Consider the following 13061-nt stretch of genomic DNA (forward strand, 5'->3'; position numbering starts at 1 on the left):
ACAGACATACACAGAGGAAGCCGACTATCGGCATTAACATGTCAGCCATTTATGAAAATATGAACACTTGTCAAATGACAGTGAGCGGGGGGAAGCATGAGCACTGTGTGCATACTTATGATAATCCACTGTCTGTGTCTGCGCATCTTTTCTAAATGTACAGGAACTGTTGTGGCTCACGTGCACACACATCTCAGTATCCTGTTTGAAATAAGGAAGTCATCAGAAAGCTGAAGTAGTTCGAAATCAGCACTGCTATTTTTTGTTAGGAGCGGGCAGGCGCAATTCTCAGAAACAACCATGGAGGTTTTCTCCCTTGGATTTTTACACGATACACGATCGGTGCCCGCAGCCTCACGTTTGTCTCTCTCGTTCTGCTTTTCTTGCCTTTTCTGGACGTGTCCCTCTAGTGCCCCCTAAACCGGCGCACCTGCTCGCTCTCGGGCAAGACAAGAAACCCAAGAGGATCCCGCCGGCGCCCTGCAGGCCTCTCCCTGCGCCTCCGCCCAAACCCAAACCCGGTCTTGTGCCTCCTGTCGTGGGAGCACAGCCACAGAGGGAAATCCAGAAAGTGGGTCTGCTCATCGAGAGGTTTGAAAATTCAAGGTAAGAATATTGTCGGGAATTTATTTCATGATTGATGTGCTTTACACCTCCTTTCCTTTCTTCCTAGGGTCCCCATCTTGGGGGCGCTCCCCCGCTCCCAGCTGCACCTGTGTCTTAGAATGGACACGGCGAGTGACATCGCTTCCTCCTGCGACCAGGACACCACAGCAAAGATTGCGGGAGACTCCTCCCCTTTGAGCAAACTCGCACCCTGCACCTCTGAAGGAACTGACGATGTATCCGAACTGTCTTGTCTGGCGTCCATGCACCTGGACGGCTCCGACGACACCCCGTTGGACGTGGAAGTGGACATAACCCACGGCGATGGTTGCCTTGACGACGGGGAGCGGGATGAAGGCTCCTCCCACGATTTTCTAGATAATCCAGACTCCTCAGAGCAGATAAAGATTCCGAACCGGGACAGCGGCATCGACAGTCCGTCGTGCGCCGCCGAAGGGGAGGCCTTCCCCAACGAGGACGCCATTGACGAGGAGGATCATTACGACAGTGTGACGGAAACGGAGAGTGTGTCTTGTTGCGTTACCCTGAGCAACAAGCGGGATTCCACTCAGGATGAGGACAGTGACTTGGATGAGGGGAGCGGTGGCGAGGTCAACTCTCTAACAGACGCACAAACCGGGTACCTGACAGATGTGCATACAGAGGCACAAAAAGTGAGTAGCATACTTCCGTCTCATTGGTTCGCAAATTGAAAAATCGTAACAGTGCGTAACATTTCCCTTCCCCCCCTATGAGAACAACATTGTGGTAGGAAGGTTTCATGTTCAATCCCCCAGGTCACCCGCAAAGTCACGTTCAGCAAAATTGTGACTCCTGATGCTGTGTCATGTTTTTGCAATGGAACAGTTTATAAAATCCTGTGTCATCATTATGCGAATGAGACACTTTAGAAGGTCAGGAGTCCTTATATAAATGTCAGTTTATAAGAATTTTCATGGCACATTTGACTCATCCGGCCTTCCTCCGAGAGTGGGCAAAAGCAGCCGGTCTCTATTATTATCTCCGCCTGGTTGAGCCTCTTCAAAGAATACTCTTGATGAAATGCTATACGCTGTGACAACCTCACACTGGCGGCCACAAGTGATCGACTTGACTCTAAAAGCGGCTCTGCAGTTACATAAAGAGATGAATACCTGCCCGTAAGCGGTAATAGGAGCTTGCGTTGGACTCCCCACATTTAAGCTAGTTTCGCTTTTCTCTTGTCCTTCAGCTCCTCTATTGATTGTCAACAGCACCGCCTATGCATGTCCCTCTACTGTATGTGCTGCTGATATCTTGGCACTTAAAGGGGCAACAGAGGCCAAACCTTTATTTTTGTTGACTGAAAATACTGTATGTGTTTGACGTCAAAAGATGAATATTTCCATTGGCACCTGAAACACAGCTTAGAAACTTGCTTATGTGAATTGGTGCAGATCGATTTAATATACAGTAGTTTAGTGATGAATAAGACTTAATATTAAGTTGCAAAATCCATCGCTTGCAGTGACGTTGGCATTCTTCTTAAATGAGACTTTTACAAGTTTTCACTACAGCTTCTTTCAGCTGTTACATTGTTTTGGGGCATTACTCCCTTCAATCTCCTCTAGAGTTTAAGCTTGGTTATTTGACCGATCCAAGACCTTCCCCCTGTCTTGGTGTGGTGTCTTTTGGGTCATTTTTCTTGCTGCATGATCAATCAGTTTATCATGCTGTTGTCATCATGTGTTACATCATCAATAAAGATGAATGAGCCATTCCCAGAAGAAGCCGTGAAAGCCCAATTATGACATTGCCGCCACCATGAATCACAGTTGGGCTTTTTTCTTTGAGATCTGGTGAAGATGATTTCTTTCTCTCAGCTGTCACTTCCCCTCACCATCTTTTTAGGAAAGGTTCATCTTTGTCTTATCAGAACATTACGCTTCTTGACAAGTATTTTTTTGGGGGCCATTTTGACAAATTCCAGCATGGCCTTCCTATTCTATTCTTCTTGCTTGTGAGCTAGCAAGCTAGCTTGCTAGCTTCTGGTGAAGTCTCTGTACTTTTTGAATTTGGTTACTCAGACAACCAGTGGTTCCTTTCTTCTTAAGGACAGTCCAAATGATTGTAAAATGGCATCTCTCTGAGAATACGCATTCAGTGCTTTGCACAGTTTCAATATTCAATGCAGTGAGATACAACAGGGGCAACAAACACGTGTTTATCACATAAACATATTCAAATGTTTTTGCTGAAACAAAAGGTGGTACACTATCTACTAAATTGTGTCAGATCCAGATGTTAGCAAATGAAAGCTAAATTGATCAAGTCTAGGAAGTTTTCAGTCTTAGTTAAGTTATATGTGACCTCACTAGTCTCAAAATTATATTCTGATTACTATTACATGTATAGAATATGAGTTAGGTAGCTAAATTTAGCCATTTTTATCCATCTCAGAGGGCGGCCATTTTACCATTTGCTGTCGCCTGAAGATGACATCACAGTTCCTCAGGGCTCAGGCAACGACCAATCACAGCTCACCTGTTTTCTGAAGCTGAGCTATGATTGGTTGTTTCCTGAGACCTGAGCAAGCTGAGCTGTGATTGGTCGTTGCCTGAGCCCTGAGGAACTGTGACGTCATCTTCAGGCGACAGCATATGGCAAAATGGCTGCCTTCTAGGGCTCCCGGTGGGGGAGTGGTTACCGTCACTTGCCTTCGGTGCCGGTTGGCATGAGTTTGCTTCCCCGCCTGGGAGACCATATATGTGTGTGTGCACAAAATTAAAAAAAAATTAAAATGGCAGCCTTCTGATATTGATCAAAACTGCTGGATTTTGTTGCTTAACTCGAATTCCACTAACGTAATATTAACCATATTTAGAGTAGTGAGGCTGCATGCATATATATATATATATTATTTTATTTTTGTCAATATTTTTGGGGTGTGTTGACATACCCTTTAAACAAACTGGTTGCAACATTACTCCTCCAGTGAAAGATGCGTATGTTTCTGTGACATGAGAACTTTGCATGTTGGCACTACATTTTAGAGGATGTGGGTTTGATAAGTGATGCACTTTGCAAAATGGTAAAGGGAAAAATTAGAATTGACTGTACTCACAATGTGAGTTTTTAAAATAATAGAACTATTGAAAAACAAGAAACGTGTTGTTTGTTCAGCTGTTAGCAAAGCGACTCTCAAGGTTTGATTGAAGACTTGTTTACATTCAGTTGTCGCACGAAATGTAGCTGCTCATAAGGTCAAAGATATCACAGGAGGCCAATTGCTGAATTTTTTTGAAATGATGCTACAAGAAGATCATAGCTTTTCAATGCGTTTGATGTTTAGAGGTCATTTTGATGCCTTTGTTGTAATCCTTGGTGCATGTGTGATTTGTGCCCATCAGTGCTCAGAGGTGCACAGGTTGCTGAACATTGCCAAAGAACTTCTCCAGACTGAAGAGGCCTACGTCAAGAGGCTCAACCTCCTCGACCAGGTAAACTATGGAAGTCACCTTCTCCCAAATGGCACTTTGGGTGCCTCTGGTCCAAATTCCAATATCCAGTGTGAGTGTGCCAGCGGTTTTAGTGATTGAGATCAGGGCTGAGCCGGATTAAATAAGTGTTCTGTGATCCAGGGGACACCAGCGTTCCTTTGCGGGCCGAATTAATCTGTGTAAGCACGAATGTGGGAGACAGTCACTCTGTGTTACATGCATGAGATTTATACTACATGCATTGGTTACCTCAAAGCAGTTACACCTCTGGATGGCTGCAGAGTAGCACATGAACAAATGTGTGTAAATCCCTGGATTAATCATGGATTAATGGTGTCTCCAAAATTTTAGCAGGGTTTCTCATTGGAAAGCTTGTTAAAAAAAAGTCTTAAATGGAAGATATGACTTATTTGTGTGCAGAGCACAAGTTGTCATTTTATTAACTCATTCACTGCCATTGACGTCTATAAACGTCAAAAAAATATTTAAACTATTTCTATTAGTTTGAAAAAAGATTCCACTTTTGTTAACTAGAGTATGAAAACCTAGATTTTTTTTTTAAATAATCTTTAAAAAAAAAAAGAAAAAAAGATTATCAAAAATTACGGGCGTCAGGCAATTATTTTTTTTTAATTGTAATTAATTGCATAACTTAACTCACGATTAATCACAAATTTCTGTTCTAAATGTAAAATATTTTTTTCTAGGTTTTCATACTCTTGTTAACAAAAGTGGAAAACAAATGTTAAACTAATAGAAATAGTTCAAATGATTTTTTTACATCTATAATTTTACATTCTGACAAATGTAAGACACACATATTAAATTAACTCATCTCTATATTTATCCCAGCCAAGCATTTCCAGTTAAGTCCGTCTTCCCCACCGAACATGTTTGCATGCACTGATAGCCGTTTTTGACGAGAGTGTGCGGTGCTCTCACGTCACATGAAATAGTTCATCTCCTGTTGATGTCACGCCACAGTCATGTGACATTGATTGGTTTTCATGGAAATGTTTCATGACTTTGCCTCTGGCTACAGTAACAAAAGGTTCCGCATGTAATGAATTACCACAGACAAATTCTTCCGCATGTAATGAATTACTGCAGACAAATTCCAAATCTGAGCCTTATTGCAGTAAGTAAACCGCATTTGCATACACTGACATGATATACCTTTGCTGAATATATTGGTATAACATGTTTTTTAAATGTTTGCTCATTTAAATATTGCTACCATTTATCGGTTCGATTCAAATACAGTAAGGCACTGGCTTGACATGGCAACCATAGCTCATCTTAATTTTTTCCCTACAATATTGGTAAACCAATCAGGTTCAAGGATTTTGTATAGCTCATGTATACTTTGCTGCACACATTTTTATGTTAATATATTTTATGATAATAGCGATTTACTTCCTGCTTTAAGTCCTTCCCTTAGATGACGCGCATTGTAATGAAGTGAAATGTCTCCGGGCGTTAAATTAATGGAATTGAGTAAAAGATTTTTGGGATGTGTCCCAACCTCTTCTTCCTCGCCCTCATTTGTTTTTGACACATATGTTTCCTCTGCAGGTATTTTGCACTAAACTCACAGAGGCCGGAATCCCTCAGGATGTCATTACAGGGATCTTCTCCAACATCTCCTCCATCTACTGCTTCCACGACAAGTTCCTGCTTCCAGAGCTCAAGACGCGCATCATTGGAGAATGGTGAGGAAGGATCGACAACTATACAGACTACTGAGGTGCTCAGTTAGCAATCATTTCTATTGGACTCTCAGTGTTGAAACTGGAACTAAGTTCATACAATTTCCTTACTAGGTATAACAACTATACACTTTATGTTTTGATACCGAACTTGTCTTTGGGGACTTGGGGAGAAAAGCAGGATACACCCTGGACTTCTCACGTGGTTTTAATCAACATGCATGCTGTTTCTGTTTTTCCCCGCAGGAATTCCAACCCTCGTATTGGGGACATCCTCCAGAAACTGGCACCTTTCATGAAGATGTATGGCGAGTATGTGAAAAACTTTGACCGAGCGATGGACTTGGTCAACACCTGGACGCAACGATCTTCACAGTTCAAGAGCGTCGTCCAAAATATTCAGGTGTGTGTGTGTTTTGTGGGTATGGTGCCGTTTTTCATGTCACTTTATTGTTAAATTTTTGTACAGAGATACAAAAAAAAATTCCCTTTCACTCTCAGAATCTCAGTCATTTGTTATCAATGCTCGGTGTTATATTTAAACTACCCGTACACTTCATTAGGGACACCTGCATATCTATTACTGGAGGCGTTTGTAAAGAAATGACGCTGTTACAAAATTGTTACAAAGTTGTAGAAAGAACAGCGGAATTTCACTACAATATTAACTCATTCACTGCCATTGACGGCTATAGACGTCAAAAATTCATTTAAACTATTTCTATTAGTTTAACATTTTTCCCACTTTTGTTAACAACAGTATGAAAACCTAAATTTTTTAAAATTGTATTAGAACAGATATACAATTTGTGATTAATCGAGAGTTAACTAGTGAAGTCATGCGATTAATTACGATTAAAAATTTTAATCGCCTGGCGCCCCTAACTTTAAATAATATTTTCTTTAAAAAATTCATAAAAATAAAATATTAAAAATTAAAAATACATTTTGTTTGTTTTTTAAGAAAAGATTATTAAAAATGAGGGGCATCAATCGATTAAAATTTTTAATCATAATTAATCGCATTACTTCAATAGTTAAAATTGTATATCTGTTCTAAATGTACCCAAAAAATATCTAGGTTTTCATACTCTTGTTAACAAAAATGAAAAAAAATAATTAACTAATAGAAATAGTTAAAATGATTTTTTTAAAGTCTATAGCTGCCAATGGCAGTGAATGAGTTAAAATAAATTGTTACCTTTCTCTCAATGTCACTTAAAACTGAGCTTTTCTTAAAATTTGAATATTCTGCAAGTTTCCCAAAGGTGTGTCTGTTGAATGTTTGCTTCTGTTTGTTTTTCATGTTTAAATGATCAGAAACAGGACGTTTGCGGCAACTTGACGTTGCAGCACCACATGCTGGAACCCGTCCAGAGGATTCCCCGCTATGAACTCTTGCTCAAAGACTACCTGAAGAAACTGCCCGATGACGCTCTCGACCGAAAGGATGCAGAAAGTGAGGCCAACGATAAACTCGCCAACGTTTCTGTCTGCCCTCAACTCAAGTCACATGATCACATTGTAGTGTAGCTGGTGTTTCTATGAGATTGGGCGTAGCCCTCTGGGTCTGGAAAGGTCAGATCATACTTTATATGCTCCAGCATCCCAGTGTCCAATTACAAAAGCCTAAGTTCAACCCTTTGTTTAGTTTATAGGGTTTCACTCATCCACTCCACATTCCACAGTAGTTTATCACAGTGGTGTTGCTTGCAAACCTTCAACTGGCTTTCCCACACAGTTAAGAGTGACCATGTACATATTTTCCTGTCTTAAAGGGGAAGTCAACACCCCTCCAAAGTTCTTGGCAATAATATGTTTTATGCGGCCCCCCTACTCGAAATACAGCATACTGGTTAATATTGTGTTAGTGGAGTATGAGTTAAGCAGTAAAATCCATCATTTATTATCAATATTGGACGGCGGCCATTTTGCCACTTGCTGTTGAGTGAAAATGACATCACAGTTGCTCAGGGCTCAGGTAACAACTAATCACAGCTCAGCTTCAGAAATCAAATGAGCTGTGATTGGTCGTTGCCGGAACCCCGAGCAACTGTGATGTCATCTTCAGTCGACAGCAAGTGACAAAATGGCGGAAGCTTGGATTTTGCTGCATCACTCTTAATCCACAAATGTAATATTAATCAGAATGTCATGCTTAGACTAGTGAGGTCACATATAACATATTATGGTCAAGAAATGTTTAAGGTTGGCTTCCCCTTTAACAGTTTAATACTATTTGTGTATTTTGGATTTGATCCTAACATATTTACGTTATTTCTACAGAGGCACTGGAGTTAATATCTACTGCAGCTAATCACTCCAACGCAGCAATCAAGAAAATGGTGAGACTCAACAAAATGTGTCACCAATCCCCATCTGCTTGAACTCTGTGCTGAGAACACTCATCTGACGCATTGCTGATGCTGAACTGTTGCTGCAAGTGTTGGTCTGAGGGAGTGAACGCGCTGAGTCGGTTCAGACAGGAAGTTGCTGTTTCCTGCCTCAAGTTTCACAGCTTGCGGATGTCTGACGGGCGTTCTGTAACACCCATCCTCTGCATCACTTTCCTCGGTCTGACTTGTATTTCTTACCTCCCTGAAACCTCCAAATGTGGTCGAATGATCGATAAAGAAATGTAATACCTGCTCTTTCCGTTGGGATGACTGTTTTGGCAAAACAGCGCACTCTGGTGGCGTTCGTCTCATTCACGTTAGCGCTGTCTTATGTTTACAGGAGAAGATGCACAAACTGCTTGAGGTTTATGAGAGGTTGGGAGGGGAGGAGGATATTGTGAACCCAGCCAATGAGCTTATCAAGGAAGGACATATCAAGAAGATGTCAGCCAAAAATGGAACAGCACAAGACAGATACCTCTACTTGGTGAGAGGAAATGTCAGACAGAGAGATTGGATGTCCACAGAGACGAACTCCGTCATGATTGTTTTTCTTGTCTCTCAGTTTAACAACATGGTGCTCTACTGTGTGCCTAAACTCAGACTGATGGGGCAGAAGTTCAGCGTCAGGGAGAGAATTGACATTGCTGGCATGGAGGTACTTTCTTACAGGATTTTCTTCTTCTTTTTTTTATGCCAGATAACCTTTATAGGTTTTATGAATATGAATCATTATGCTTCTTTGTTGCCTCAGGTGCAGGAGAACGTGAAGCAGAATCTTCCTCACACATTTGCCATTATTGGCAAACAACGGTCACTTGAACTTCAAGCCAGGTTAAAAAAAAACATTTAAACTGTCACTATAGAAGCATTCCGAAGTTTTATTTTCATTTATATTGATTGCTGTCAAACAATAAAACATCACATATTACATAACTGAAAAAACATGCCGTTAATGCCACATGATATAAAATAGTAAGCAATATGTGGAAAATCTTCCTTCCAATAACTCATTCACTGCCATTGACGGCTATAGACGTAAAAAATTCATTTGAACTATTTCTATTAGTTTCACATTTTTTCTACTTTTGTTAACGAGTATGAAAACCTAAAAAAAAAAAATATCGTACATTTAGAACATATACAATTTGTGATTAATCTTGAGTTAACTAGTGAAATCATGTGATTAATTACAATTTAAAAAATTAATCACCTGATGAGCCTAATTTAAAAAAAAAAAGAAGAAAAGATTATTAAACATTAGGGGTGTCAGACAATTAAATATTTTTATTGTAATTAATTGCATGACTTCAATAGTTAACTCACGATTAATTACAAATTTTATATCTGTTCTTAATGTACAATTATTTATTTTTTTAGGTTTGTGTACTCTTTTTAACAAAAGTGGAGAAAAATGTAAAACTTATAGAAATAGTTCGAATGAATTTTTTACATCTATAGCCGTCAATGGCAGTGAATGAGATCATATATTTGATGCAGCCCCACTAGTCTAAACACGTTGCTCTGATTAATGTTGTGTTATGCAATATGTTTTTTCTCTTATCTCCATTTTGCCACTTGCTGTCAACTGAAAATGACATCACAGTTGCTCAGGTAACAACCAATCACGGTTCCGCTTGCAAACGTCACATCCCCAAACTCAGGAAACAGGTGAGCCGTGATTGGTCATTACCCGAGCAACTGTGATATCATTTTCAATCGACGCGCAAGTGGCAAAATGGTGCTTTTTGCTACGTAGTAACACAATATTAATCAGAATGGGGCACTATTTACACGAGTGGAGGCACATATACGACATATTAGTGTAAAGAAAATGTGGGGTTTGACTTCCCCTTTTTTGTGTGCCCTGCGATTGGTTGGCGTTTACCCCAGGCTCTAGCTCACCTGTGGCCCTAATAAGGACAACTGGTATCGAAAATTTATTTGAAAAAAATTATGAATTGAACACATCATAACATGAGATATAAGTAAAACAATATTACAAAAAGTAAAAGGTTTATGGTACTGAAAAACACGTATATGATGATTGTTTTTTCTCTTATAGGACAGCTGAGGAGAAAGAAGATTGGATTCAGGTAAGGATGACATGCCTTAACACATATTTTTAGACCAAAAAAAGGCTTTAATAGCACTTAACTCATTCACTGCCATTGACGCCTATAAACGTCAAAACTTTATTTGAACTATTTCTATTAGTAAAAAAAAATTCTCCACTTTTGTTAACAAGAGTATGAAAACCTAGACATTTTATTAATAATCTTTTTTTTGGGGGGGTGTTAAAAATTAGGGGCGTCGGGCGATTATTTTTTTTTATTGTTATTAATCGCATGACTTCAATAGTTAGCTCACGATTAATCGCAAATTTTATATCTGTTCTAAATGTACAATAAAAAAAATTCTAGGTTTTCATACTCTTGTTAACAGAAGTGGAAAAAAATGTTAAACTCATAGAAATAGTTCAAATGATTTTTTTACGTCTATAGCCGTCATTGGCAGTGAATGAGTTAAATGATGCCGCTGGAATATGGCGGTGGGAACTTTTTGATGGAACGCTGGCAAAAGAGTTAATGGAAACATTGTGTGTAAACAAACAAAGCAACATTATGGTGAATGGTGTTGCGCAATCTCTGTGTGAGGGGCGGCGGCGGGTTAGTGAATGATTTTGCCGGGAAATTGGGGGTCGAACCTGACCCGTTTGTTAGTTTAGCTGAATTAGAGAACGCAATTAGAAAAGATTTCCTGCCCACCCACATTGTGTTGGGGACTTACATTCTTCACTGAAGCCCCTCTTTAATGGCTCATTTAGCTCATTACAGCAGAGAAAAGCTGATTAGGAGTTTTGCAGGCTTGACGAGGAGGTGGTCTCATGGCAACGAGGGTTGAGGGTGAAAGCTTGGAGGCTGACAAGACAGTTGAACATACACTCAAAAGACAAACAATACTTACTACCTCATGTAGTCGGACATGATACGTAAACAACAAAATGATGAGAAACCACTCATTATTAGAAACTCCTCTATTTAAACTCCACCCACAAGAAGCATTATTATTTTTGTAAAGGCATCATTTTTGGGATACAGCTCTTGCGGTTGCTTTCATTAAACTACATCTGTGTATATCATTAGAGTCTTATATCATTTATCCGCATCATCATCTACTCCAAATGTCTGTTCACACTCAGGTCATCCAAGCCACTATCGATCGGCACAAGCAAAACAGCGAGACTTTCAATAAAGCCTTCAACAGCTCCTTCTCGCGGGAGGATGACCACGCCCCGGAATCACCGGTAAGCCCGCCTCGTCCAATACATTGATCGGCTCAGTGATGAAGTATGAGACGGGAGAGGCGCCAAGCACGTTTGCCATCAACTGGTCTGCGTCTGCTTGAACAATTCTCCATGTATGGATGTGAATCGTACACAATTTAAGACGTTCGCTCGACATAGCGTCTCGTGTCCCACGACTCGCTCATGACCTTATATAGAAAGCTCAAGTCAAAGTTTATTCCTATGGATCTGCTTTGACCCACTTTAAGCTGCTGGGCCTGGCGCACAGCCAAACACAACTGGCTTCTTCTGTGAATTTAGACTGACACCTAGTGGAAGAGATGCATAACTGCAGGAAGAAGCCTGTGACGCTCAGATGTTTTCTTATTCTCAGGGTCCCTGGTCCAACACATCCATCGACTCGGATGGCGAGAGACTGCATGAAAGGGTGAGATATATTAGTATTCATATTCCACTCTTATGTTGTGCTGAATCTTGACGTTTTCTTTTTTTTGTTGTTTTTGTTTTACAGAAGAGTTCAAGAAAGAAAGACAAAGAGAAGCAGACGTGTAAAGGATGCAACGAGAGTTTCAATTTCACAAAGCGCAAACACCACTGCAAGTCGTGCGGAGGGGTGAGCGCTCACAGAATCACGTTGGAATTGCGCACACATTTGAGAAGGGATGGACTGATTCGGCCTTTTCACAGTGGAGCGACGACATCAATGCTGTCTCTCTCTCCGTGTCATCCTGCAGGCCATATGTGCAAAGTGTTCCAAAACCTTGGACAACAAAACAAGTCGAGTGTGCCCAGAGTGTTTTGAGGCCAGCCTGAGTCTGGAGAATCTTGCTGGTGGCGAACAGAAGAGGAAAGCACCACCTGAGGTCAGACACGCACCGAGACAGAAAGCTGTAAAACGCGAGAGAGAGGAAAAATGGCACTTAAAATATGTGTACATTGACATTTCTAACATACTCACTAGCCGATACTGATGCATAACTAAGTCATAATAACAGTGAATATTTGTAGAAAAACACTACTAAGCGCCGTCAAAATGTTTGTAAATGATTTAGACAAAATACAGGCATTAAATCGTAAACGGACATGTCATGGACTTTGATAGTGGCTTTCTGGTGTACAACAATTCTCAAGTAAAAAAAAGCTGTCTATGTAGTATAAAGCAATCAATTAACTCATTCACTGCCATTGACGGCTATAAACGTAAAAAATTCATTTGAACTATTTCTATTAGTTTTTTCCCCACTTTTGTTAACAAGAGTATGAAAACCTAGAAAAATGTTTTATTGTACATTTGGAACAGATATAACATTTGTGATTAATCGTGAGTTAGCTATTGAAGTCAAGCGATTAATTAATATTAAAAATTTTAATCGCCTGACGGGATTTTAAAAAGAAAAAATTATAAAAAATGAGGGCCGAAAAATCAGGCGATTACAATTTGTAATCGTAATTGATCGCATGACTTCAGTAGTTAACTCACGATTAATCACAAATGTTATATCTGTTTTAAATGGACAATAAAAAAATTCTAGGTTTTTATACACTAGTTGACAAAAGTGGGAAA

The 13061-nt window shown here is 40.0% G+C and overlaps 1 protein-coding gene across 2 annotated transcripts in view; it reads left to right on the plus strand.

Moving 5' to 3' along the window:
• The window catches only part of LOC147178444 (FYVE, RhoGEF and PH domain-containing protein 3-like), a 51143-nt gene that overhangs the window by 33898 nt on the left and 4184 nt on the right, over positions 1–13061 (plus strand). For both annotated transcript variants that reach the window (XM_086069450.1, XM_086069449.1), the window contains exons 4-18: positions 411–606; positions 674–1280; positions 3996–4085; positions 5661–5797; positions 6041–6197; positions 7115–7253; positions 8081–8139; positions 8531–8677; positions 8756–8848; positions 8945–9024; positions 10256–10286; positions 11393–11497; positions 11871–11924; positions 12009–12110; positions 12232–12360. In XM_086069450.1, the coding sequence (XP_085925576.1) occupies positions 411–606; positions 674–1280; positions 3996–4085; positions 5661–5797; positions 6041–6197; positions 7115–7253; positions 8081–8139; positions 8531–8677; positions 8756–8848; positions 8945–9024; positions 10256–10286; positions 11393–11497; positions 11871–11924; positions 12009–12110; positions 12232–12360 (2126 nt within the window). The remainder of the gene's footprint in view (positions 1–410; positions 607–673; positions 1281–3995; positions 4086–5660; positions 5798–6040; positions 6198–7114; positions 7254–8080; positions 8140–8530; positions 8678–8755; positions 8849–8944; positions 9025–10255; positions 10287–11392; positions 11498–11870; positions 11925–12008; positions 12111–12231; positions 12361–13061) is intronic.

The sequence above is a fragment of the Leptonotus elevatus genome, chromosome 2 (genome assembly GCF_054856555.1).
Source record: "Leptonotus elevatus isolate MCC_2025b chromosome 2, RoL_Lele_1.0, whole genome shotgun sequence".
Classification (NCBI taxonomy): domain Eukaryota; kingdom Metazoa; phylum Chordata; class Actinopteri; order Syngnathiformes; family Syngnathidae; genus Leptonotus; species Leptonotus elevatus.